Source organism: Lepidochelys kempii, chromosome 3, assembly GCF_965140285.1.
Source record: "Lepidochelys kempii isolate rLepKem1 chromosome 3, rLepKem1.hap1, whole genome shotgun sequence".
In the NCBI taxonomy this organism is placed as follows: domain Eukaryota; kingdom Metazoa; phylum Chordata; order Testudines; family Cheloniidae; genus Lepidochelys; species Lepidochelys kempii.
In genome coordinates, this window is record NC_136382.1 from 159634819 (window position 1) to 159662512 (window position 27694).

The 27694-nt window shown below is 43.3% G+C and overlaps 1 protein-coding gene across 1 annotated transcript in view; it reads right to left on the bottom strand.

Annotated features, from left to right (window-relative positions):
- DNAH14 (dynein axonemal heavy chain 14) overlaps positions 1 to 27694 on the bottom strand; it is a 454606-nt gene that overhangs the window by 56807 nt on the left and 370105 nt on the right. The window contains 8 exon segments of the mRNA XM_078851974.1: positions 8768 to 8978; positions 9859 to 10015; positions 16793 to 16896; positions 19799 to 20005; positions 22394 to 22592; positions 23035 to 23159; positions 23211 to 23480; positions 23985 to 24229. Coding sequence (XP_078708100.1) covers positions 8768 to 8978; positions 9859 to 10015; positions 16793 to 16896; positions 19799 to 20005; positions 22394 to 22592; positions 23035 to 23159; positions 23211 to 23480; positions 23985 to 24229 — 1518 coding nt within the window.

The following is a 27694-nucleotide window of genomic DNA, read 5'->3' on the forward strand; positions in this document are numbered from 1 at the left end:
TTTCACCGATCTCTGGCAGCAAACCCCACAGCCCCTACCTTTTGTTCACGGATATACTGGATGGTGATCTTCCCTTTTCAGGTATTGTAGGTGAACTCCTCACTCACTCCTCGATAATGAAAAGCACCTTCAGCCTATCTGCTCATGCCATGAGGGGCCCTCCCTGGTCAGACTAATCTCTAGGGTAGTAATGGGGGACAGTTCTCTTGCCTTCAGGGATAAGGGTACTGGTGGGCAGCAATAGTAGCAACAGCTGGATTCCACTGAGCCTCCACTGAGGTCCAGGTCAGGAGCTGCTAGCTAAAGTCAAGGAGCTGTAGCCTTTCCCCAGAGCTCAGCATATGGTAAAACAGTGCAGACACCAATATCTTTGACAAATCAGAAGTCTATGTGGTTTTCTGAGCATGGTAAGCCCAACAATCATAATTGAAGACTAGAGGATTCTCTGTGTCTGGGAAAAGTGAGAGAAGGAAGGACTGTGAATTGGTAGTGGGTATTGTTCACCACAAACCTGAGGTCCTTTCTTGGGGCTGAGTGATTGCAATATGAAAATACGCGTCCTTCAATCAAGGACGCCATACCAGTCTACTGGATCCAGTGAGGGGATGATGGAGGCCAAAGAGCCCATGCGGAACTTGAGTTTCTTCATGAACTTGCTGAGTTCTTGCAGGTCCAAGATGGGCTTTTGGTATTAGGAAATACTGGGAATAAAAGCCCTTGCCCTTCTGCTCCTGAGAAATCTCTTCCACTGCCCCTAGCGATAGGAGTGAGTGCACCTTCTGTATAAGGAGTTGCTCGTGAGAGGGGTCCCTAAAGAGGGACGGGGAAGGCAGGTAAAAGGACGGGAGGGCACAGAATTGGATGGAGAATCCCCTCTCTACTGTGTGGAGCACCCAGCGGATAGTTGGGACAAAAAGGTAAGGCGGGGTGGATCCAGATCTTGCTCCGGTGTGCCGGCCTTGACTGCACCTTCCAAAGGCCGGTTTGGCCCCTGAAGATGGCTTGGATTGTCCCGAGCCCTGGCCAGAGAGTTGACATGGTCTTCTCCTGCCACTCCGATTTCTCCTTCTAGAACCATCTTGGCAGTTCTGATGACTGAACTGCTGAGGAGGCTGTGGATGGAAGTGTCTCTGCTGTGTTGAAGGTGTATAGAGGCCCAGTGACCTGAGGATGGCTCTGGAGTCTTTAAGGCTGTTTAGTCTTTTGACAGTTTTCTCTAAGAAGAGTCTCACCCTCGAAAGGCAGGTCCTGAATGGTTTGCTGTACCTCATATGGGAGGCCAGAAACCTGGAGCCACAAGCCCCTTCTCAGAGCCACTCCTGTGGCCATAACCCTGGTGGTCGCATCTGCACCGTCAATGCTGTCTGTCCTTGAGATCAGTCTCCCTTCCTCAACCAACGCCGAAAACTCGGTACGGGAGTCAGAGGGGAGCAACTCTGTGAATTTAGCCATCACCGAGCAGGTGTTGTAGGAGTACCTGCTGACACTGGCCTGCTGGTTGTATATTCAGAGTTGTAATCCCCCCATGGAGTAAACCTTTCGTCCAAAAAAGTCTAATTTTTTTGCATCCCTATTCTTGGGGGAAGGGCCTTGGAAGCCTTGCCTCTCCCGCTGATTAGCAGCACCCACCACCAGAGTCAGGCTGGGGGTGGGAATAGAGATGTTCGTAGCCCTTGGAGGGCACAAAGAACCAGCATTCATTATGCTTTGCAGTAGGTGGCAGTGAGGCTGGGTTCTGCCACAGGGTCTTATTCAAGTCCATTAATTGTTTTGATTAATGGCAAGGCAATACGGGAAGGGCCAGAAGGGGCCAGGATGTTGACATAGGGTCTGCATCATCTACAACTTCCTCCACTTTAATGCCCAAGCCCTAGGTGACTTAGTGCAGCAGCTGCTGCAACACCCTGGAGTCTTCCAGAGCTGGGGCAATTGAAGTGCCCGCCAGGGCCTCATCTGGTGAGGAGGAGGAGGCGGCGGCCACTAGGGGAGGTGGTTGCTCCCTACCATCCCCACCCAAGGGATCTCATGAACCTGGGGGGACTGCAATAGGCTGGCCTGGTCCCGGTGCTGTGAGAGGTGTGGGGGCTGGTACTGGCACCGAGCCCCACACTGGTGCCTGGTGCAGCATGTGCGCTGGGGTTGTTGTAGGCGCCATCGCAGCCAGCGCTGATAATGGAGGCAGCACTGGTTCTGTCGGCAGTGCCAAAAGCACATTGTGCACTTAAGTCACAATCTGTGTCACTGACGCCTCTGGTGCCGAAGGTGTGGTTGAGGCTGGCGCTGATACCGAGAGTGGCATCACAGCTGTCGACATTAATGACCGAGGCAATGGCTCTGTCACTGATCGTGGTGGAATGAACATCACGGATGCCACTGCTGCTGTTCCTGAGTGGGACCCACGGCTCCAACCCTGGGCTTAATGAAAGGCCCACTGAGTCCAAAAGGGTCACTGAGTCAGGTGGGACCTCCTATGGTGCCAAGAGGTGGATCTTCTGTTCCTACTATACTCAGAGCAATATGAGTCTGACTCCGACTCGGACAGGAGGACCAGGGTGGCACAGCTCCTCTCAACATAAAGCATCGAGAACCAGGGGACTGACTGTGCTCCCTTGATGGAGGTGCTGAGGTGATGAGGATCGGTGTGCCGTCATCACCCGTTTCCCTTTAGACTGTCCAGGGTGCCAGGATGGAGCCTGCGGCGCCGGCACGCCTTCCTGTCTTGGTGGTGAGAATGGTATTGTGAGTCTGAGCAGGACCTGCACTGCCACAAAAGCCTCCGGGGTGGATGGGAGAGGCAGGTGCTCCAATGGATTCAGTGAGCGAGATGGGCCCGGATTCAACTGCCTTGCTTGAGCAGGTGTCAACGTGGCCCCACTCTGAGCCTCTGAGCCATGGCCCGACTGAGATGCCACTGGTAGCTGGTCCCTGGGTCTGTCTGAGGGGGATCTGCCTCTCTCTGACCTCTTTTTCTTCTGTGCCGGTGACTGGGACCTGTGCCGAAGGCTGGAGTGCCCCCGAGGGGCTCCATAACAGTGCTGAACTTCCTTGCCCATGTCTTTCTTCGATGCCGGATCTTTCAAGGATGGTGCCGGAGCACTTTGCGCCGAAGACGACGTGCTGGGAGCGGGATCCCCTGAAGCAAGAGCAAAGGGAAGTTCCAGCTATTGTCACTCTATATTGAGCTCCATGAAGGCGTGACTCCAGGGGGCACCCAGGCAGACCCAGAGATGCTGCTAAGTGAAAAATTCTCTGGCTACTGTGCATGTGCACACACCTGATTGGAATTGACATGAACAAACACTCGAAGAAGAACTTAACTTTCATGTTAACACGGGGGTAGCCGTGTTAGTCTGTATCCACAAAAACAACATGGAGTCTGGTGGCACCTTAAAGACTAACAGATTTATTTGAGCATAAGCTTTTGTGGGTAAAAACCTCACTTCTTCAGATTCTTCAGTGTTCAGGAAATGCTGAATAGTTAATGTGACTTTTTTCTGTATTGTAGTTTAAATAACTTACCAAAACAATTGAAACTGGTGTGATTATATTGTATTATTTTGACAAATAAAATTTGCAGAATTTTGCAGAATTTTTAATTTTTTGGCACAGAATCCCCCCAGGAGTAACAAGACTAAGGTCCCAAGTTGGTGTTGGTTTCAGTACTGAAGGAAAGGTTCTGACAAGGCCTTTCAAAAACCTGGTATGACTGACCTGTGAGCAGCCAGTCATTGAGGTAAGGCAATACTGGGATGCCCTGGCAACACAAGTAAGCCGCTACCACAGATAAAATCTTTGTGAAAACCCTTGTGGCCACTGAGAGACCAAAGGGAAGCACTTTGTACTGATAATGTTCTAGGCCCACTGTAAAGTGCAAGGACCTCCTGTATGCAGATAAATGTCTATGTGGAAATAACCATCCTTCAAACTGAGTGCTGCACTCCGTGTTGCCCTTGTTTAGAGAGAGGATTATGGAGGCAAGGGTGATCATCCTAAATTTTGAATGATGTATGAGGATATTCAGTTGTCTGAAGTCTAGAATAGGTCTCCAAGTTCCCCTCTTTTTGGGGATGAGGGGGTATCTTGAATAAAAGCCCTTCCCCTGGTACTGAGGAGGGATTGGCTCTACAACTCCCAGCTGGAGTAGGGAGAACACCTCCTGTCTAAGAATCCTCATGTGAGAAGTGTCCCTGAAGAGAGATGGAGATGCAGATTTTGTAGTAGGTATGGACAGAAATTCAATTGTACAGCCAGTGGTGATGATGTCATAAATCCATCAGTCCAATGTAATAAGGTGCCATGGAGATAAGCAATTACCTAGATGGCCACCAAACAGCATGTGGATGCCAAGTAAATGGGAGGACTGGTTTGTGTCTGAGGGGGATGACATTTTGGCCAGAGACTGGTGTGAGAATGATTGAAGGACATTCTGTCTGCTATGTTGTGCTCTCTGATACTTCCTGGGAGGTTCATAGAATCATAGAATATCAGGAATGGAAGGGATCTCAGGGGTCATCTAGTCCAACCCCCTGCTCAAAGCAGGACCAATCCCCAACTAAATCATCCCAGCCAGGGCTTTATCAAGCCTGACCTTAAAAATATCTAAGGAAGGAGATTCCACCACCTCCCTAGGTAACGCATTCCAGTGTTTCACCACCCTCCTAGTGAAAAAGTTTTTCCTAATATCCAACCTAAACCTCCCCCACTGCAACTTGAGACCATTACTCCATGTTCTGTCATCAGCTACCACTGAGAACAGTCTAGATCCATCCTCTTTGGAACCCCCTTTCAGGTAGTTGAAAGCAGCTATCAAATCCCCCTCATTCTTCTCTTCCGCAGACTAAACAATCCCAGTTCCCTCAGCCTCTCCTCATAAGTCATGTGTTCCAGTCCCCTAATCATTGTTGCCCTCCGCTGGACTCTTTCCAATTTTTTCACATCCTTCTTGTAGTGTGGGGCCCAAAACTGGACACAGTACTCCAGATGAGGCCTCACCAATGTGGAATAGAGGGGAACGATCACGTCCCTCAATCTGCTGGCAATGCCCCTACGTATACATCCCCAAATGCCATTGGCCTTCTTGGCAACAAGGGCACACTGTTGACTCATATCCAGCTTCTCGTCCACTGTAACCCCTAGGTCCTTTTCTGCAGAACTGCTGCCGAGCCATTCGGTTCCTAGTCTGTAGCGGTGCATGGGATTCTTCCGTCCTAAGTGCAGGACTCTGCACTTGTCCTTGTTGAACCTCATCAGATTTCTTTTGGCCCAATCCTCTAATTTGTCTAGGGCCCTCTGTGTCCTATCCCTACCCTCCAGCGTATCTACCACTCCTCCCAGTTTAGTGTCATCTGCAAACTTGCTGAGGGTGCAATCCACACCATCCTCCAGATCATTTATGAAGATATTGAACAAAACCGGCCCGAGGACTGACCCTTGGGGCACTCCACTTGATACCGGCTGCCAAGTAGACATGGAGCCATTGATCGCTACCCGTTGAGCCCGACAATCTAGCCAGCTTTCTATCCACCTTATAGTCCATTCATCCAGCCCATACTTCTTTGACTTGCTGGCAAGAATACTGCGGGAGACCGTGTCAAAAACTTTGCTAAAGTCAAGGAACAACACGTCCACCACTTTCCCCTCATCCACAGAGCCAGTTATCTCGTCATAGAAGGCAATTAGATTAGTCAGGCATGACTTGCCCTTGGTGAATCCATGCTTTGACTGTTCCTGATCACTTTCCTCTCCTCTAATTGATTCCTTGAGGACCTGCTCCATGATTTTTCCAGGGACTGAGGTGAGGCTGACTGGCCTGTAGTTCCCAGGATTCTCCTCCTTCCCTTTTTTAAAGATGGGCACTACATTAGCATTTTTCCAGTCGTCCGGGACTTCCCTGGATCGCCATGAGTTTTCAAAGATAATGGCCAATGGCTCTGCAATCACATCCGCCAACTCCTTTAGCACTCTCGGATGCAGCACATCCAGCCCCATGGACTTGTGCTCGTCCAGCTTTTCTAAATAGTCCCGAACCACTTCTTTCTCCACAGAGGGCTGGTAACCTCCTCCCCATGCTGTGCTGCCCAGTGCAGTAGTCTGGGAGCTGACCTTGTTCGTGAAGACAGAGGCAAAAAAAGCATTGAGTACATTAGCTTTTTCCACATCCTCTGTCACTAGGTTGCCTCCATCATTCAGTAAGGGGCCCACACTTTCCTTGGCTTTCTTCTTGTTGCCAACATACCTGAAGAAACCCTTCTTGTTATCTTAAAATCTCTTGCTAGCTGCAACTCCAGGTGTGATTTGGCCTTCCTGATTTCACTCCTGCATCCCCGAGCAATATTTTTATACTCTTCCCTCGTCATTTGTCCAATCTTCCACTTCTTGTAAGCTTCTTTTTTGTGTTCAAGATCAGCAAGGATTTCACTGTTAAGCCAAGCTGGTCGCCTGCCATATTTACTATTCTTTCGACACATCAGGATGGTTTGTCCCTGTGACCTCAATAAGGATTCTTTAAAATACACCCAGCTCTCCTGGTCTCCTTTCCCCTTCATGGCCCTTTATTCTCCCAGGGGATCCTGCCCATCAGTTCCCTGAGGGAGTCAAAGTCTGCTTTTCTGAAGTCCAGGATCCATATTCTGCTGCTCTCCTTTCTTCCCTGTGTCAGAATCCTGAACTCTACCATCTCATGGTCACTGCCTCCCAGGTTCCCATCCACTTTAGCTTCCCCTACTAATTCTTCCCGGTTTGTGAGCAGCAGGTCAAGAAGAGCTCTGCCCCTAGTTGGTTCCTCCAGCACTTGCACCAGGAAATTGTCCCCTACCCTTTCCAAAAACTTCCTGGGTTGTCTGTGCACTACTGTATTGCTCTCCCAGCAGATATCAGGGTGATTGAAGTCTCCCATGAGAACCAGTGCCTGCAATCTAGTAACTTCCGTGAGTTGCCGGAAGAAAGCCTCATCCACCTCATCCCCCTGGTCTAGTGGTCTATAGCAGACTCCCACCATGACATCACCCTTGTTGCTCACACTTCTAAACTTAATCCAGAGACACTCAGGTTTTTCTGCAGTTTCATACTCGAGTTCTGAGCAGTCATACTGCTCCCTTACATACAGTGCAACTCTCCCACCTTTTCTACCCTGCCTGTCCTTCCTGAACAGTTTATATCCATCCATGATAGTACTCCAGTCATGTGAGTTATCCCACCAAGTCTCTGTTATTCCAATCACATCATAAATCCTTGACTGTGCCAGGACTTCCAGTTCTCCCTGCTTGTTTCACAGGCTTCTTGCATTTGTGTATAGGCACTTGAGATAACTCGCTGATTGTCCCTCTTTCTCAGTATGAGGCAGGACCCCTGCCCTCTCACGCGCTCCAGCTCGTGAGGCTCTCTGGCAGTAAAAGGGCTGAGAAGCAGGCTCTTGCTTAAAAGGAGGTGGTTTTGCAATGCCTTCTCCAAGGTGCTAAGGTGTATATACTCAGGGACTGCAGGGTTGCATGAGAGTCCTGAAGGACTGTAGCAACTCATCCATTTTGTCACTGTACATGTTATTAACCTCAAAGGAGAGATCCTCCACAGTAGGAATTTCCTTGGGGAACCCAGAGAATTGAAGCCATGAAGCTTATCTCATTGCAACCAAAGTCACCATGCAACAGGAAGCTGTGTCAGCTGCATCTACTGAAGCTTGGAAGGACAATCAAGCTATCAGCTTGTCCACTCACTCAGACAATGGTCTGCAATTGTGTTTTAGGTTCCTGGAGCAGTTTAGAAACTTAGAAACTGAACTTAGAAAACTTACTATAATTAATAAAATCATATTTGGAATTGAGGTCTGATAATTCACAATGCACAACTGTAGATTAGCTGAGATAAAACTCTTCCTAGTGAAGTGGTCTAATCTTTTGGTGTTCTTGTTGGAAAGAACAGAACTAAGTTGGTGCAGTCTGCTACATTCAGTAACAGCCTGAATCTCTCTGACAGAGAGGATTTAGAAATGGAAGTAGCTAAGTACTTTTTGGGAGCTGGAACCATGAAGGAAGTTGTGGCACTCACATTCACCAGTGTATGTCTAGTAGAAAAATATTTGGATCCAGGCAGATCTTTTTTGTCCAGGACCAAGTATAGGATTGCCAAGGAGGTACAGTTTTAAATAAGCCTCCATTGCTTTTGAGTTCTTTTGGAAAAAAGACCAACAAATGGAGAATTTGTTGGTAATATACCACTCACTCAGACAAAATAGGCATCTATTATGCCTGTCATTGAAGGGTATAGCCACCTGGCATGAAACCTGGTGATTTTTGCTTAGCTGTAAGGTCAGAAGCCTGGTACCGGGTAACTAAAAGACAGAGAAAAAACTATGCAGAATAGAAATCTATCATAAACTACTATATCCACACTAAAAGCAACTATATACAAAATGATTGTATTAACAGTCACAAGTGGACAAGAGACAAATACTGTCCTCAGTTATGTCGCTCAGTCCTAGGTGGTATGAAGGAACCAAGAGTAGGTTGGCATGGCTCTCCTCTTTACGCCCTCTGGAGAGGAGAACAAGGGTACTCAGGTTGTATGAACTGCCCAACAGATATTGCTGGCCAAGAGTAGAATATATAAACACTCGAAGAAGAAGAAAACTTTTTCCAGTTCCTCTTCTGAGACCTCATTCATACCTCTTGTGTTAAAAAGATTGATATTTGCATTTATATTGATTGCTTCTGATTTGGCTGGGTTAAGTTTATAACTTAATTTATATTTTGAATATAAATAAAACACTTACGAATCAACAATAGTACAAAGCCTGGGCATAAATGATGCAGCAAGATGGCAGTTTTGGAGGAAAACCCATTGTCCTCTCAACAGCTGTGCTTTATGTATCAAATCTTCAGCTTTGCTTCCCTGACCACGTCCCAAAGAAACCATTTTCACATGCTGTGTGCTTCCTTTTATTTCCTGTGCAAGGCGCAGAAGGTGAGCTGCTGGGTCTATTCCTGTGTAACAACATGGAATTGATTTATTTATGCGGCTACCACAGCTGAAAATTATCTTTAGAGTTACATATTTGAAAATATGTCATCTTGAATTACCTCACTTGTAAGAATAGTACTCTGTGTTATTACTTTTGTAATATTATACATTTCATTATAAGGGAATCATGGGGTGAGGAAAAATGGGTAATGTTATATTATCAGAAGAAAGCACTGAGACACTGATCAATAAGAATGATGGTTTGATTGTATTAGTTCAAGTATTTCTAAAAATGGTAACTATCACAGCAAATGATACTGAACAGCAGAAGTACTGCTTATCAGAAAAATGCTAGTGTGGTTCAACCAATGTTTTTGGTTAAGTTATTTATTTAGTGTTATTTTAAATATTGCACAGATAATATAGGGCCAGAGCACTCACTCCCATGGAAAAACCACGAGAGGCAGTCTAGAAGGAGAAAAACTCTGCCCATGGATTTTTGGGGAATCCATTTAAAGCCAGGCCTTGTAACTCTGTGTTGCCTCACCACTCTCCTTAGCTCTGGTGACGAGGAGCAGGGCTTTCCCCTACCAGCAGCTACCTTGGAACTGGGTCTTAAAGGGGAATTTGAAGATTGGAGCAGAGTTCCAAGGCCAGATGTACTGGTGGATTGATGTGGAGCATCCCTCACAACCCTCCTTTTTCCTGTGATTTTTGTCTAGTCCCAGTTTCACACTTTGCTGTTCAGTTTAACAGAAGACAAGGGTAACATGAATGCAAAAGTTGGTAACACTCTAGGAAGCAGGAGAAACCTACTGAACATAAAAGCTAAACTAGAATCTGAAATGTAATGCTTCATAAACCAGGTTTTATGTGCCCCTTCTTAGTTTATAAGTATCTCACCATGAGAATGAATAAATATTAATGGAGTGCTGGCATTGGAGTCTTCATACACTTCTTTCAAGTTAATCCCTCCAGTCTGAAGATATCTGGCTCCTAATTTCTCAATAACAAACTTTCGTATTGCACTATTTAAACTTTCTGGTCTGAGAATTTTAATCTAACAATGAAAGATGAGAGAACAAATTCATCAAGTCATTTAAATTAATATTAGCATAATAATCACGCCTGTGATAAAAATAAAGTCAGGTTGTTTTGTACTATACAGTTCTAAAAGATTCCAAAATCTCAACATTTGTGTTTTACTTAACCAATATTAAAACCACGAGGTCGTTGTATACCTCTCACTTTACATGAATCAAAAGACATCTACATGGGAAAGTAAAGTACTTATCAAGTAATATGGGAAGAAGTGCAATAAAATCAGGACTAGAAGCTAAAAAGAAGGCGAAAGAAATGTTATTTATCCCATGGTAACTGTGGTTCTTTGAGATGTGTTTTCCACACGGATTCTATTCAAGTTGTGCATGTGTCCCATGTGTGAGATCAGATTCGTTTGGATAGCAGTGTCCCTTGGGGTTGTACCTGTACCCTGAGAACTTGCAACCACCACAGCTGAGGGCATAAAGGACAGCATAGCCTCAACAGCCACTCAGTTCCTTTGCCAACAAGATTCACAAGAGAACAGGACTCTGATTATCTGGGATGGAGGGTGGCTTGCAGAGTGCTGGAACAATTTGTGTAGTGGGGTTGCTGAGAGCCACTAAATATAGACAGAAACACACTTGATAACCTCTCTGTGGACATAGGTTGCCTTCTAACTTTTTCTGGGAAAGCCATAAAGGGTCTGGGGGAAGAATGTTGGGAATCATTAAGAAAGGGATGGATAATAAAACAGAAAATATCATATTGCCGCTATACAAATCCATGGTACACCCACATCTTGAATACTGCGTGCAGATGTGGTCGCCCCCATCTCGAAAAAGATATATTGGAACTGGAAAAGGTTCAGAAAAGGGGAACAAAAACTATTAGGGGTCTGGACCGGCATCTGTATGAGGAGAGAGATTAATAAGACTGGGACTTTTCAGTTTGGAAAAGAGACGACTATGGGGGGATATGATTGAGGTCTATAAAACCATGACTGGTGTGGAGAAAGTAAATAAGGAAGTGTTATTTACTCCATCTCATAACACAAGAACTTGGGGTCACCAAATGAAATTAATAGGCAGCAGGTTCAAAACAAACAGAAGAAAGTATTTCTTCACACAATGCACAGTCAACCTGTGGAACTCTTTGCCAGAGGACATTTTGAAGGCCAAGACTATAACAGGGTTAAAAAAAGAACTAGATAAATTCATAGAGGATAGGTCCATCAATGGCTACTAGTCAGGATGGGCAGGGATGGTGTCCCTAGCCTCTGTTTGTCAGAAGCTGGGAATGGGCGACAGGGAATGGATCACTTGATGATTACCCGTTCCATTCATTCCCTCTGAGGCACCTGGAATTGGCCACTGTCGGAAGACAGGATACTGGGCTAGATGGACCTTTGGTCTGACCCAGTATGGACATTCGTTTGTTCTTTTGTTCTAGTCTGGAGTTCTTTGTGAAAGTGAGGAAAGGGGATTTATCACAGCCCTTAAAAGAATCTCAATGGCAGAGCATATTACATCATGTTAAAAATGCCTCTGTGGATCTCAGGCTATGTTTGATACAACAAAAGGCTATATTCAAAATATACTGGATGCCAAAGAGGTTGCACAAGATAAAGGCCTTAACTTCTGATGCGTGTGCTTTATAACAAAGAAAAAGGAACCCTGATATATGTGCTATGGGACTATCCAAAGGTCAGGCAGCTCTGGAAAAAGGTGAACTCAAGAGTTAAAACAGTGCTCGACCTCAGCAGCCAAACCTCATCCTAAAATTATATCTTAGGTTATTTACCTGCTAAACTGGGTTTAAATCTGACACAAAGACTGGTTTGTGAGGGCTGCACTTATCATCAAGCCCATGAGTTTACATAAATGGAAGAGTAGGCTTATTTCCAGCACTGAGCAGTATTTGGACCTGTCTGAGTTAGCAGCCAAAGAAAGAATAGCTTATCACAGTAGACAGAAATGATATTAATTCAAAGAAATCTGGACCCCATTTCTAAATACATTTGAGAAAGCTCAAAGAATGCCAGACCTCTAATTCCACCTAACTCCTCCTCTTTATTCCTCTCACTCCAGTCCCCTCCTTCCCTCCTCTGCCTATTCATGTACTTCTATTTTATTAATTACCCCTATCCTAACATGTAATGTCTATGTAGCATGGCTTGGTTTTGTATTGTCTGGTTTTGCAGCTTTAGTAAGTTGTAATTCCATAAATCTGTTGCAAATCCCGTGAAGCGTGCAGTATTCAGAAACATATAAAAGCTATAAGTCATTTATCTTTTTTTACATTTCATTGTCTGTTTCTTTATGAAAATAAATAGAAAAATTAATCACAAAAAAGTGGATTAACTGCTTCCTCAAGCAATGAACAAGACACCATTGAGGGAGAGGGTGTTATTGGTCTGGGGAGTTGTCATCTACGTTCTCAATGTCCTCATCTTCCAGAATCTGATGTTGCAGTACATGAGGAACTGGAGGAGATTGAATCTGCTTCTTCAGAGAGGGAGACTTCAATCTAGTCACAGTAGAACTGGGCTTTGTAGCATAAAGGTTTATATCCCACAGAGATCAGTAAGGCCATGGCTGATAGGTTGTTAGGCATATTGTGGTGGAGGGCACAGGAGGGTACAAAGATGGATATTCTTTGTGGGTCCCTGCCCTCTGTCCTTCTTGATTTCCAGTGGTCTGGGAAGTGGTGGGGAGTGAAGATGAACCAGTGAGAAAAAAACAGTTACATACCTGAACAGTAGCTGTGTTCTTCAAGATGTGCTGTGCACATATACATTCCTTTACAGGTATATGGGTGCCCAACATACTTGAGTCCGTGATTTTTGCCAGAAGTACCGCTCGGCAGCACATGCAACCCTGCTCTCCTCTTGTGCCAAGCCAAGGGAATAAAAGGGGTGTATCTATTGCCTCCCTCTCTGGTCCTTTGCACTGCTATGTATCTAGTGTCTGAAGTAGCAGGGAAGGAGGGAAGATTGTGGAATATATATGTGCCCAACACATCTTGAAAAACAACAGTTACTGTACAGGTAGGAACTTTTTTCTCTCCGAGTGATTGTGTACATGTACATTCCACTGCAGATCATCAGTTCCCTTACAGATGCTAGGACTTAGGATCATCTGAACAGATACTGTAACACCAACTTCCAAAGTTTGCATTGTTATGAGAGGCTTGAGTGATAGCATAATGTCTGGAAAAGGTATACAGAGACAACCCCATTGCTGCTTTGCAGATATCTGTTATTGGGATGTTACTCAGAAAAGCTGATTAAATGGACTAAGCTCTGGTAGTGTGAGATGTTATTCTCAGTGGAGGAGAGAACTGAGCAATATCATAGTAGAGTTTAATGTAGTCAGAAATCTAACATGAAATTCTCTGAGCTGACATGGGTTGGCCCTTGATTCTGTTGGCATAGGCTACAAAAAGCTTGAAAGAGCTCTGAAGGACCTAGTGTGGTCTAAATAGAATGCCAGAACACTGGAACATCTACAGTGTGGAATCTTTCAACTCTGAAAGTGTGGGGTTTTGGGAAAAACACTGGAAGATGGACAGTTTGATTCAGGTGGAAAGTTGACACTATTTTTGGCAAACTTTGGGTGTAGATAAGGCTATGTCTACACTTATGGCAGTGTGTAGAATACAGACACTGCATGGTTCCCTAGCACACGTGTAAATAGCACTGTAAATGGTGAGGCACTGCTTAGCTGAGTAAAGCCACCTGAGAACCTCATGGCTCTCTACATGCCCAAGAAGTGCATCCCATGTCTATGTCCTGCTGTAGCTCCAGCAGCAGGGAAAGGCTCTGGGTAGGGGGAGGCAGTGGGGAAAGGCTCTGCAGTGGGGAGTCTTTTACTGCAGCGGGGAAAGGCTCTGGTAGGGGGAAGTTTTCCCCACTGCAGCCTTTCCCTGCTGCCAGAACCCTTTTTTGCTGTATGTAGCTACACTCCACAGTATGGACACAGCCTGCTTTTCACTGCATCTTTCTAGAAGACCTTGAAAAGAGGGTCAGCTAGGAGAGCTTGAAGTTCTGAAACTCTCCTTGTGAGGTGATTGCCAACAAAAACACAGTCTTTATAGATAACAGAGATAGTGAAGTTGTTGCCAGAAGATCAAAGGGGGGGACCCATTAGCCTGTAAAGAATTAGGTTAAGATCCCTTCATGTTATTGAATCAGACCTGGGAAGGAAGACATTGACTAGATCTGGAAACCAAAGAGTAAGAGAAAATAGAAAACCCACTTACTGGTGGGTATACTGCAGATATGGTGAACAGAACATGGTGTACTGCAGATATGGCGAAGTGAACAGAACTGTTTGAAAGGCCAGATGATTTCAGATGCAGTAGGCAGTCTAGTATATGTCTAACCTCTGTGTGATGGAGCAGTAACTGCTGAGATTGCAGTCAGATCAAAAACCTCTTCCACTTTCTGTGTATGTGGCTCTAGTAGATTCTTTTCTGATGCTCACCAAGCTGTCTCGGGCACACTCTCTTGTGAGTATGCAACCAGAGATCATCCATGCAATGAGATGGAGAGATTGGTGGCTGGAAGACGAAACTTGCCCTGGTTCTGAGAGAGGAGATCCTTGACTCAGGGCAAGGTTATCAGTGACTTGATGGAGAGCTGATGTAGGTGTGTGAACCAATACTGCTTGGCCAAGCCAATGCCACTAGGATTAATGTTGCCTTGTGCCTTTTCAGTTTCTGGAGTACTTTTGGGATGAGAAGAACTGGAGGGAATGCAAATAGGAGATGAGTGGACTAGAGGAGAAGGAAGGCATCTGTAATGGAACTGGGGCTATGGCTCACCGTGGAGCAAATTCTCTTGCAATTGTTGTTCAGGTTAGCCAGAAATAAATTTATCATCAGATGCTTCCTTCCACTAGTAGAAGACCTGGAGAAGAATACCCTTCCTCATTGGGCACTTATGCTGGTCTATGAAATTCTTTTGAAGGAAATCCACAATTGTGTTCCTTACCCCTGGAAGGTGAACAGATTTCAGAGATGCCTTGTTTCTTACAGTGGAATGTATATGTACACAATCCTTCGAAGGAGGCCATCTATGCTCTGGAGAAGGAATAGGCCTCCTCAATAAATGGAGAGGTTCTGTCTGGGATAGCTAGTCTAAACAGCACCCTGAGCTATGGTAGTCATGAGGACTCCCAGTGTACAGGCACAGCCCCAATGGACACCGCTATTCTAAAAGAATCTGATCTCACATGCATGGGGCACATATGCACCTAGAGTGGAATCTGTGTGGACAATCACTCTCAGAAGAATCCTAAATACAAAGAAAGTTCTATGAAAGTCTTGATAAAAAAGGAAGCAGCTTAAGCCTTGGAAACAGAGATAACTGACTATTGAAGGAAAGGGGCATAACCGCTTTAATAAGTGTGTTTGGGAGAGAGTAAGTGAACAACAGATTGGATGATTGGTTCTTGTGTGCATGGGTGTGTGTGTATGTGTATATTGACATGGGTATAAGAGGGAGGCAGTGTGTTTGTGTGTGAGAGACAGGAGTATTGCTGCAGGATTTAAAATCAGGCAAATGGGATATGTTAGCAGGAGTGTTGTAAGCAAGACACAAGAAGTGATTCTTCTGCTCTACTCCATGCTGATTAGGACCACATTTCAGGGAAGATGTGGACAAATTGGAGAAAGTCCAGAGAAGAGCAACAACATTTATTAAAGATCTAGAAAACATGACCTATGAGGGAAGATTGAAAAAATTGGGTTTGCTTAGTCTGGAGAAGAGAAGACTGAGAGGGGACATGATAAGAGTTTTCAAGTACATAACAAGTTGTTACAAGCAGGAGGGAGAAAAATTGTTCTCCTTAACCTGTGAGAATACGACAAGAAGCAATGGGCTTAAATTGCAGCAAGGGAGATTTAGGTTGACCATTAGGAAAAACGTCATAATTGTCAGGATGGTTAAGCACTGGAATAAATTGTCTTGGAGGTTATGAAATCTCCATCATTGGAGATTTTTAAGAGGAGGATAAAAAAAAAAACCTGTCAGTAGGATCTAGATAATACTTAGTCCTGCCATGAGTGCAGGGGACTGGACTAGATGACCTCTTGAGGTCCTTTCCAGTCCTACAATTCTATGAAATCTGTAAAATTAATAAAACTGGGAATTGGAGAGAGGGCCAGATTAATCAATGTGCACTCATTTCACTTGCACAGGACCATCATCTTAGGGGGCTGCTAACAACCGGGAAAAACAAAAAAACAAAAGAAACTGTGCAGCACTGTGACCCTGTGTGCTGGGTCACAATGCTGCTCACTCAGATTTGGCCTGGCTGCCCTCCTGTCAGATGGAGGGATGGCCATACCAAACCTGAGCAGTACTGCAACCCTGTGCACCAGATTGCAACACCTCTCACTCAAGTTTGGTGTGGCTATCTCTCTGTCATGACAGAGAAGTGGCTGAACCAAACCTTTGTACTTGTGGTATGGTGCAAAGCAACCTGAATGCAGATGAGAATTTGGATCTCCTTATAATTCTTTTTATTTCACAAAATGAACAGTAATGTATTTATTCAGAAAAAAACATGATTTAATTGCATTATAAATAGCTTTCTGTGAAACCTGCCCCCTTTATTTTCTTATAGGAGTTTTGCCAAACTTATTTTATGTGTCTTCAACATTACATCATTGACAAATATTTTGGAATTTAGGAGCTATAAAGTCCTCTCAAATCTATATCTAACTAAGTGGTCAACAGTGTCTAAAACTTTTGGTAAAAGAATATTCCTTCATCGTTTTCTTTTCTTACCAATATAATTCTTTGAAATGAAGAAAGATTCTCCCAATGAAAGTCTACCACGGCACTATCAAGCCCAATTCTTTCTTTCAGTGCATCTGATTGCAGGTCTGTATCTGTTATAGAACCATAAAACCAGAGTTACAAATATACAACAGAAATAAAAAAGACTAGCACTTAGCTGCCTAACTATATTTTCCAGTTAGTACCTCACCAAAAGTAGCCATTGATCAAAGACTTTAGATGGCTTTTTGTTTACTTTGTAAAAGCTAAACATAAGATTTTTGTCAATTGAATCAGTTTCAAGAATGACATCATCTGAATAATACTGTAACAAATCCCTAGCCCTCTAGGACTCTACAGTTGTAGAGAATGTAGACATCCTGCTCCAAAAGCACAAACCCCTACCATTTCAGCTAAAGGAGAATCTCAATAGCTATTAGCAGTACAGGGCCTATGACACTAGAGCAGTTCAGATTCTATCCAGTGGAGGGCAGTGGTATACATGTACAGCAACCAGTTCATTACAGTACATAGCATTATATGCAGCCAACTTTACACAGTAAGCCTTCAGGTCTGTTGATATGAACACAATCACAAAAGTGTATCTGGGATGATTTACAGAGTTGTGTGAAAGTTTTACCAATATATACCAATAATATACCAGTTATTCTGGTATAGCCCCCCATGTGGACCCAATTATACAGGTATAAAGATGCCATACATCAGTATAGCTTATTCCTCTTCCCGTACAGGAATAGCTCTATCAGGATAGAGTGCCTTTATAGTGGTATAATTGTGTACCTTCTGATGTGGGGTGGGAGGTGGTTATCACAGAATCATGGACCTTGAGAGGTCATCTAGTCCAGGCCCCTGTGCTGAGGCACGATCATTCCTGCCAGGTGTTTGTCTCACCGGTTCTTAAAAACCTCCCATGATGGGAATTCTGCAGCCTCTCTTGGAAGCCTATTTTATGCTTAATTATCCTGATAGCTAGGAAGATTTTTCTAATATCTAACCTAAATGTTCCTTGATGCAGATTAAGCCAATTACTTCTTGTCCTACTTTCAGTGGACATGGGGGACAATTGATCACAGTCCTTCCTATAACAATCTTTAGCATATTTACAAATTGTTATCAGGTGCCCTCCTCAGTCATCCTTTCTCAAGACTACACATGCCTAGTTTTTTTAAACCTTTCCTCATAGGTCAGGATTTCTAAACTTTTATAGTTTTTTTTGCTTTCTTCTGAACTCTCTCCAATTTATTCACATCTTTCCTAGATGCCCAGAACTGGATACAATGCTCCAATTGAGGCCTCACCAGTGTTAAGAAGAGTGGGAGAATTACCTCCCAGGTCATACATAGGACACGCCTATTAATAAATCCCAAAATGATATTAGCCTTTTTTGCAACTGGATCACATTGTTGGCTTATATTCAATGTGTGATGCACTATAACCCCCACACCCTGTTCAGCAGTACTACTGCCTCTTCAGTTACTCCCTATTTTGTAGTTGTGCATTTGATTTTTTTTCTTCCTAAGTGTAGTACTTTGCACCTGTCTTTCTTGACTGTCATCTTGTTGAGTTCAGACAAATTCTCCAATTTGTCAAGGTCATTTTGCATTCTAATCCTGCCCTCCAACTGTTTGCTACTCCCCCCGCTTGGTGTCATCTGCATATTTTATAAGCATACTCTCCACTTGATTAACCAAATCATTAATGAAAATATTGAATAGTATCAGACCCAGGATAGACCCCTTCAGAGCCCCACAAGATACATCTTTCTAATTTGACAATGAACCATTGATAACTACTCTTTGAGAATATTCTTTCAACCAGTTTTGACTCACCTTATAAATAATGTCATCTAGACAACATTTCTTTAGTTTGCTTATGAGAATGTCATGTGGAACTGTGTCAAAAGCCTTAGTAAAATAAAGATATATCATGTCTACAGCTTCCCTCCCATCCACTAGGCCAGTGGTCCCCAACTGTGGGACACGCCCACTAGAATGTTTGGGGGGAAGCGGTGGGGCCCAGGCCAGCTCCCACAGGGAGTAGGGAGGGAGTGCCACACAGCCCTGCTCTGCCCCCAGCTCTGCCGCAGCCCTGGCTCTGGCTCTGCTCCCAGCCCCAGCCCCTGACTGTGGCCCAGCTGCAGCTTCTGCTCCCGCCCTCAGACCCACCCCCAGCCTCGGCCTTCAGCCACAGCTTCTCATAGCCCTGGCCCTAGCCCTGTGCCCAGCCTCAGGCCCTGGCTGCAGCTTCATTCCTGGCTGAGACTTTGTTCCCAGCCCCAGCCCCACCCCCACCTAAAGCCCTAGCCTTTGCCCCCTTACTCCTGTCAATGTCTGTCCCCCCCCACAGAGCTGTGGCCCCACTCCTGGCCCCGGCTTGCAGGGGCGCAGACGGGGTAAGGGTGGGGCATGACTGTGTAAAGTTTGGGGACCACTGTACTAGGCCAATAACCCTGTCAAAGGTTGTACCACTAACTAAATTGGTAGAATCAAAGTGGTACAATTTGTGTGTGTAAACAAGCCTGAAGTATCTTCCTGAATCAGAGCCTTATAAATGTTACTTTCCTGGTTTATAAAGTCATCATAAACCTCTTGATTGACATACAGCTTTACTACGCGGTAGAGGTGACTAACAAATCTATATGCAGTGTTGTTGTAGCTAAGTCAGTACTAGGATATTAGAGAGACAGACAAGTTCAGTGAGGTAATATCTTTTATTAGACCAACTTCTGTTGGTGAAAGAGACGAGCTTTCGAGCTTATACAGAGCTTTTCTTCAGGTCTGGGAGCTCTTTGTAAGATTGAAAGCTCCTCTCTCTCATCAACAGAAGTTGGTCCAACAAAAGATATTACCTCACCCACCTTGTTTCTCTAATATCCTGGTACTGACAGCTACAACACTGTATATAGATTTACTAGGCACAGTTGAGGATACATGACTCCTTACCCAAGATTATTTAAAGTTTTAAACAAAATAAAGTAAAATTATGAGCTTGTACCTTGTTGTGATGATGTTGGCTTGTAACGTGTGCTAAGTAAATAATATAAGTTACCACTGCTTAGGAAAGAACTCCACTGTTGGGAATTTGATGCAAGGGAGTCACACAAGAGATTGAAAGGTTGCATGTGAGTGCTTATGTACTGACATTCCTTCCACATAGATTCAGTAATCCAGAGATGAGGAGTTTTATTAAACATATATGAACCTAAGGAACAAGAATTATAGGATTAGAACACATTCATCCTTTGCTTCTTAGATTTTCATCCACATGTCATACAAGTAAAATTAATTGATGCAAAAAAAGTAACTATGGTCTGTTCACTTAAGTTTGATCATGAACTGATAATATAAAGGAGATTGTAGAAAGATCACTCTTTATGCTTTTTGGATGTTAAAACAGCATTGTTACATTACTATTACACTATTTTACCAACGTTAATGCTGTTTAATTCGAATGAGAGGTTATTTACTCTGTGCAGTATCTGGAGTTCTTTGAGATGTGTTCCCCTATGGGCGCTCCATTTCAGGTGCAGATGCACCGCATTTGCCTTTGATTGGAGATTTTTGGTAGCAGTGTCCATTCGGCCCATGGATCTGTTCCAGATATCCCTGAGCCCAATACTAAAGATACATAGAGCTGTGCAGGTGAATTACTCTCTGTTCCTACTCTACCACAAAGTTCTGCAAAAGGAAATGCTGAGGCAGAGGGTAAGGAGGCTGGGGAGTGGAGCACCTATAGAAAGACGCATCCCAAAGAACTCCTTTTACTGCACAAAGTAACCTCTCCTTCTTCTCTGAGTAGTGTCTCTATGGGTACTCCACTTCAGGTGACTTCTGAGCAGTATCCCTGAAAAGAGGAGGGAGCTTCAGAGTTAAGTCTAATACTGAAGGACAGAACTGCACAGCCAGCTGCAGCATCTGAGCTAGAGGCATGAACCAAAGCACAGTGTTTAGAAAAAATATGCAGTGAAGTCCAAGTTATAGCTTTTCAAATTTCAACAACTGGAACATCTTTGAGTAATGCCACAGAAGTAAACTGAGACTTTGTAGAATGAGCTAGCATCCTAGAAGGAGATTAGATGTTGATAGATTTGTAACATGAAATAAATCATCCAGAGGTCCACTTTGAGAGTCTTGGATAGAAACAGTCTTGGAGACTCTCTAAATAGATTTGTTCTGTCTAGACAGAAAGGTAATACCCTTCTGATATCCAAGGTATGGAAGGTAGCTTCCTCCCTGGTCTGATGTGGCTTTTGGAGAACAACTGGGAGATGAATGACATGATTAATATTAAATTCAGAAGACACTTGAGATGGAAATTTGGGATGTAGTCATAACAAAACTTTTCCCTTGAAACACTTTGTAAAGGGAGACTCTGCCATTAATGCCCTCATTTCTCTGTTCCTTGGAGGCACAAGTGTCAGCCACCAAGAATGCTGTTTCAATGCATAGGTGAAATAAAGAGCATGTAGCTAATGGCTCAAAAGAAACATCTCATAAGGGAATTGAGGAAAAAGTTCAAATCCCATACTGTGGTGGGTTCTTTAATCTGTGGAAAGAGACTCATCACTGACTAAGAGAGCTTCCCGGCATGAGGGAAAACATTTAAAACCTGAGGATCCTGGTATATAAAAAAATGCCAATATATATAAGAACCCTTGAAGTGGGGAAAAATAAAGGGAGAAAACAACAAACAACAGAACCACAAAAACTAAATACTATGAACTAGATGAAACTAAAGAAACAAAAGAATAACTATACTTAACTATTGAAATGGGCATGCTCAACGCTCTGTCTCAGGCTGAAGGGCAACTGAGAAGGAACTGAAGACAGTTTGTCCACACAGCTCTACAGATATCTTCATACCTTGGTATGAGGATGTCTGGAGTGCATGCTCAGGCCGAATGGGCACTACTACTGAAGATCTCTGATCAAAGGCATATGGGGCACATGTGCACCAGAAGTGGAGAACCCATAGGAACACTACTCAAAGAAGAAATGTTGTTACAATGGCACTGTGTCATGCAGTTCAGACCCAAATTTTAGGTTTTATATTAAACATAACAATAAAAGGCTTATATTTTACAAAAATCCTGTTAATTAAATATTTTCATGGTTTATAAAAATGCAAGTATGTTTTTTGTATTTAAATACTTTCCTGAAATATTTGCAATCTATCACACAACAGAATTATCGTAGTGCATGAGAATCAGAAAGTGAAATTGGATATAAGCAGATTAGTCAAGATTTACAGTCAAACCCAGTTCAAGAAGGAAAAACAAACAACAACAATAACAGGCTTTCTATTGAACATTTGATGAGATTTTTCAAACTTTTCAGTTCTACTGTTATAAGGGCCAAATTCTATTCTCAGTTATATGATGTAAAACCAGAGAAACTCCAGTGATTTCACTGTAACAGAGTAGAAGTATTATTAACAGCAGAGGCAAGAAAGACATTTAAATATATATGTTTATTACCTCATCTGTGTTTCTTTAAAGGTATCTAATTCTGCTCTTAGTTACACTCATGAGGCCCCTTTAATTTCAGTGGGGTTGTATAAGTATAACTGAAGGATAGGAGCTTTATTTACCATAATTTTCAAACTCTGATTGTGTATCCATAATATTTGCCAACATGCTGGAGTAGAGGAAGAAGTTCCACTCATTCTCAGGTAGGAATCCAAGTTCGTCTTGGGCTTGATTTTCACCGCAGTTATTCTGCATGATCTTAGTGCAGAGCAGGAAAGAGAAGCAGAGCTGGTTTTCAGTGAAGAGGGCAGAAGAAACTGTCTGTAGAGGGGGAAAGGTGTGTGTCAATACTAATAGTGTAATATACTTAGAAAACACACAAAGGAGATATTTAAAGCAACATCTACTCTACAAACTAGGGCTGTGATTCTCCTGCTTGAATACTGCTAGTATAAATATAAATAGCAGTGTGGCCACAGTAGCACTGGTAGAGGCAATGGAGGCACAGCTGAACCATGCTGAGTACATATGGGTACATACAGAGGAGGCCATACTCAGCACAACTGAGCCGTGCTTCTGCTGCGGCTTCCCAAGTTATTGTGGGTACACTGCTGTTTATACTCACGCTAGCAGTATGCGTCCACAAGCAAGAGAATCACACCCATAGCTCATAGTGTAGACATAACTTCAGACACAAAGCTTCTTATAGTAATTAAGAAGATTCATGTGTAAGTAACTGTATTGTATTTTGGTGACACCTCACCTTATAAACATTATTCGTCAACATGTCAATTATATCTTTAAGATGCCTGTTAAAGCTGTCTGTCTCATTCTCACATTCTTCCCAGTGCTCTTGGGTGGAATGCTTTCTTCTCTGCCGGCTAAGGGCTCGTACTGTTCCACATACAGAAGAAGTTGAATCTGACAGAGAATTTTGACTTTGCAGTTTATTCACAGAATCCATAGATTCTACAAAGATTTTATGGAACCACTCTAATGAAAACTGGTACATATAGTTTATCTTAATAAGATCTGCCACTACAAAGTAGAGCACAGCACCTCGAGTTGCAATAGGGAGATAGCTTTTACGTGTTTTTTCAATTGTGGCCTCTGTTTTTGCTGATGCTTCAACACGCTCAAAAATCTCTTTTGAAGTAACTTTTGTTCTTTTTAAGTTGTCAATGAGGTCCTGGTCATCTAATATGTGTCCTAAAATGTAAAAAAGGTTTTATTCAAATTGAAAATTTGTGAGCTAGAATGCAGCAGACAAATTAACACATTTTTAAAAAATAAGCCATGCTGTATTTTATGGAGATTACTTCATAAAGTGTATTTGTATTAATAAAGTTAGTTTAAAAAAACCCCAAAAAACAAAAACAAAGTTTCACACAAAACCTAACTGATGTTAGTATTGTACTTCACATTATTTGCTTTTATATGGAATTTATTGTCTTGCTGTATAATTTATATTTATCTTCATACTTTACATAAATTGTAATGAAAATAAATTCACAGAAATAAAGTTACCTGATAATTTCACACACAAGAATTAATAGAAGAAACTGAAGCAGAAGTTTATTGTTTGCAAGGCACATTAAGAAATTATCCATGTTCACTATCACATTACTGTATAGCATATTAAGCAATTTTGTTCTATACTTTCCTCAAACAGATGCACAGTGTTTCCTCAATTTCTGTAACATTGTTGCTTACCTTCTGTTTTCTGGAGCAGTTTAAGTGACTTTTGTTCCAGCTCTCGGAGTGTGATTTGGTCAGCAGAGATACTCTGCAATAATTTACAACGTTGTTGCTCTAATTTGGGTGTTTCATGAATTACTACAGTGGACAACAGTTGGTCCTGCAAACCTTGGAATGTTACAGTGAAGTTGATCATTGTGACCACATTACAAACTGCAGGGAGAAAATGGGGGTTGGCTTTTTGCGTCGTTATGTATAATCTGAAACCACAAAGCATTTTAAGTGTTAAGGGAATAAGTAGTAATGCATATATCAACATATCTTACTCATACATTTTCTTTTAATTTGAACTTCAGGTTAGGCATGAAGCACATTGGCAAGTTGAGGTGAGAGAAGGCAGTGCTTTCTTTGACCACGCTTTACATGTTCTGTGAATGAAAATCTATCTAAAGAAGTATATTATGAGGGCATCCATCACAACAGGATTTGAGTATCAAATGTTTCTTGTCTAGCGCTTTTAATCTGGCATCTTTCAGCAACACTAAGAACACTTTAAAAATAAATTGGGTATTGGGTTAGACCCTTGCAGAACCAAAAGGGGTGGAGTGAGGTGAGGTGAGGGGGCAGAAAAGATGGCTACACACCACTTTTATGTCCTCTTGATCTTGTCTGGGAGTTGGTTTGACTCCCACTACAAGTCAGAACGGCCTCAGGGTTGCTCTATTTTTTTTCTCCAGAAAATCAGCTATTTCTCTTCTCCTGCCCTAGCCCCAGCTTTATCCCTGTTAAATAGGGGTAGGAATGGGAGGTGTCCCACAGCCAGGACTGAGGTAAATGGAAAAGGTATCCAGATTGTCAGGTACTCCCCAATGAGGAGTCAGCCACCATAAAGCTGTTTTACTCCACCCCATGGCAGACTGGGGCATGAACTGTAGATACCACACGAGCAACCTGTCCCTGTGTGACCCTACCCCCTGATTAAGGACACTACACATTCAGATAAACTGAATCCCAAAGGGGTGACCAAAAGACCTCCTAAGAGACTGACCACATTTGTCTTTTTCTTTCACTCTGACTCTGTCTCTTGCAGGGGAAGGAGATGAAAAAGTACCTTTTTGTTTGTAGAAATCCCATGTGTGCCTCAAACGGGGAAGACTGTGTAAGCAGTACAAATTGTGGACTGGTGAGGATGCAGGGGGTCCCACACCCACAACACCAAGTCTCACTATTCCTCTGATGTCATCAAATATCTGTGAATCCTACTGGAAAAGTTTCCTCTTCTTGTTCTGGGCCACATAAAGGCTGACAATTTACTACTGCTGTAAGTTATTCCATTAGCTCAAGGTGCAGAAGTCTATGCAGTGGATTTAAAGGGTCAAAACTCATTGATAACTCATGTGGGCCTGCTCTAGGGACGGAATACAGGTTGTGTAGTGAAGGATGCTGCTGTCTGTGTGACCTCTGCCCCATTTGCTGCAGTAATAGGAAGTTGCGTGGTGAATGACCTTATGGATTTCAGGAAGAGAAAGGATGGTCTTATGGTTAAGACAGTTGAATGCTGTCCCTGCTCCTGCTACAGAATTCCTATATTATGCTAATCATTTCACTTAAATGAAACTTTTCACAGGTGACCACTAACTGGGTGTTCTTCACTTTATGGGTGCCTGACTTGAGAGCTTATGGTCAAATCTGTAGAAGTGCAGAGCACTCACAGCTGCCACTGAAGTCAAAGGAATCTGTGCTTTGAACATATAAAATGCTATATTAAATTAAGGTCGCCTGTTGATAGCTTGTGCCCTTTCCAGAATATTGAGTTCAGCAAAACTAAAACTTCTGAAAACACAGAAATATAGAATTATGGTAAATGCCCTCGCAAACTTAACTCTGCCCTCACTGGAACTAGCAATAGCTACTAGCAGTTATCTGAATGCACTCCAGCTGCATTCTCTGTGTTAGGTGTAACTGTACTGAATAGAGGTGGAATAAGTTGGAGCAACTTGAAAGAGCTGTGATTGTGATATGAGGAGATCTGGTTCTGAGTCCCCCTCCATTTGTGTTATCAAAGGAAAGAGATGCATGTGTACCTTGATAGTCCAGTCTGCATCATTTCAGTACAGAATTGTGTAGTCTGTCTCATTAGAGAGTACTGGGGTCTTCTTACCATGGGTACTGTCATAGTGAGGGGGATATGAGAGAAGTCTGGATTTCATGATGCGCAGGAGAAAGTATAAGTTTAGGTGGTGACCTGTGTGTAAGTGTGAAGGGGCTGTAAAAGGGTATAAAGTGATTGTTAAATTTTACAAGTATGGTATTCTGTTGGGGGAGTAGGCTCATAGTTTGAACATAGGGAAGCGCAGTTTGCTCCTGTCCATTACAATGCAAAGACAGAGTGCAAATATGTGAGTTATGGATCTTGTGGGGGTCTCACTCAAAGAGGGCAGAGTTAAGGTTGTGTGGGTGTTTATCTTAATTCTGTATTCCTGGTTTTCAAAAATTTGAGTTTTGCTGAACTCAGTGTTGTGGAAGGGCACAAGCTATCACCAGGCAACCTTAACTCTGCCTTACTGGAGTTTTTTTGCCATTTAGCTTCCTAGTTCTTTTTTAAACAGAAAAAGAGAAATGTTGGTTTGTAGGAGTTAGTGCAGCGGTTCTCAAACTGTGGGCTGGGACCACAAAGTGGGTCTCAACCCCGTTTTAATGGGGTCACCAGGCTTAGACTTGCTGGGGCCCAAAGCCTGAGCTCCACTGCCTGGGGTCAAAGCTGAAGCCGGAGGGCTTCAGCCCTGGGTGGCGGGCTCAGGCTTCAATCCCCGCCTCTGGGATCGTGTAGTAATTTTTGTTGTCAGAAGGGGGTCATGGTGCAATGAAGTTTGAGAACCCCTGAGTTAGTGCTCATTTAGGCATTTGTAGTTCTCACTTAGGTTTGCAGTTGATATGTTTCTGTGGCTAGGTAATAAAAGATATAGGATAGATATATGGAGACAATACCGGCATAACTATATCATTGTAGCTATGCTGGCATAACTGCATATTGTAGATGCAGCCTGCATTGATGGAAGGGATTTTTCTGTTGGTATAGGGACACCACCTCCCCTAACAAAGTTAGCCATGTTGACAAAAGCATTCTTCCATCAACACAGCTGTATCTACACCGGGTGTTAGGCCAGCATAGCTATGTTGGGGTGTGTTTTTTCACACCGCTGATCAATGTAGCTATGTCAACCTCACTTTTAAGTACAGATCAATTCCTAGCTTCTATACAGTGCTTTTCAGCAGTAGAACTTTACATCATTAACCCCATTTTACATGTGGAAACTGAGGTACAGAAAGTTGAAGTGACTTGCCCAGCAGGCCAGTGGCTGAGCCAGGAATAGTCCCCCAGACAAGTGGTTTTTCCACTAGACGACATGATTGGTACATAATTCCTAAGTGCTCCTCCCCCATCCTAACATTTTATTAGAGAGGAATGGGGATAATGGTCATGCTTTGAAATTTTGCCAGTGTGTATTTGCTAACAGAGCTGATGAGAAAAATCTCACCCATATCTATGTGCTAAACCCTCAATAGTTTTATTACTTGGTTGTTACAGTAGCTTCAAGCGTGAGAGAGAAATCTGGTATGTCTCTATCCTTCTCCATCTCTTGATCCCCCACCATTCCCTGGAACATATAGCCCTCTGCCAACATTTCCAGTTCCCCCTCTCCTTCCCATCCCATTCAGCCATT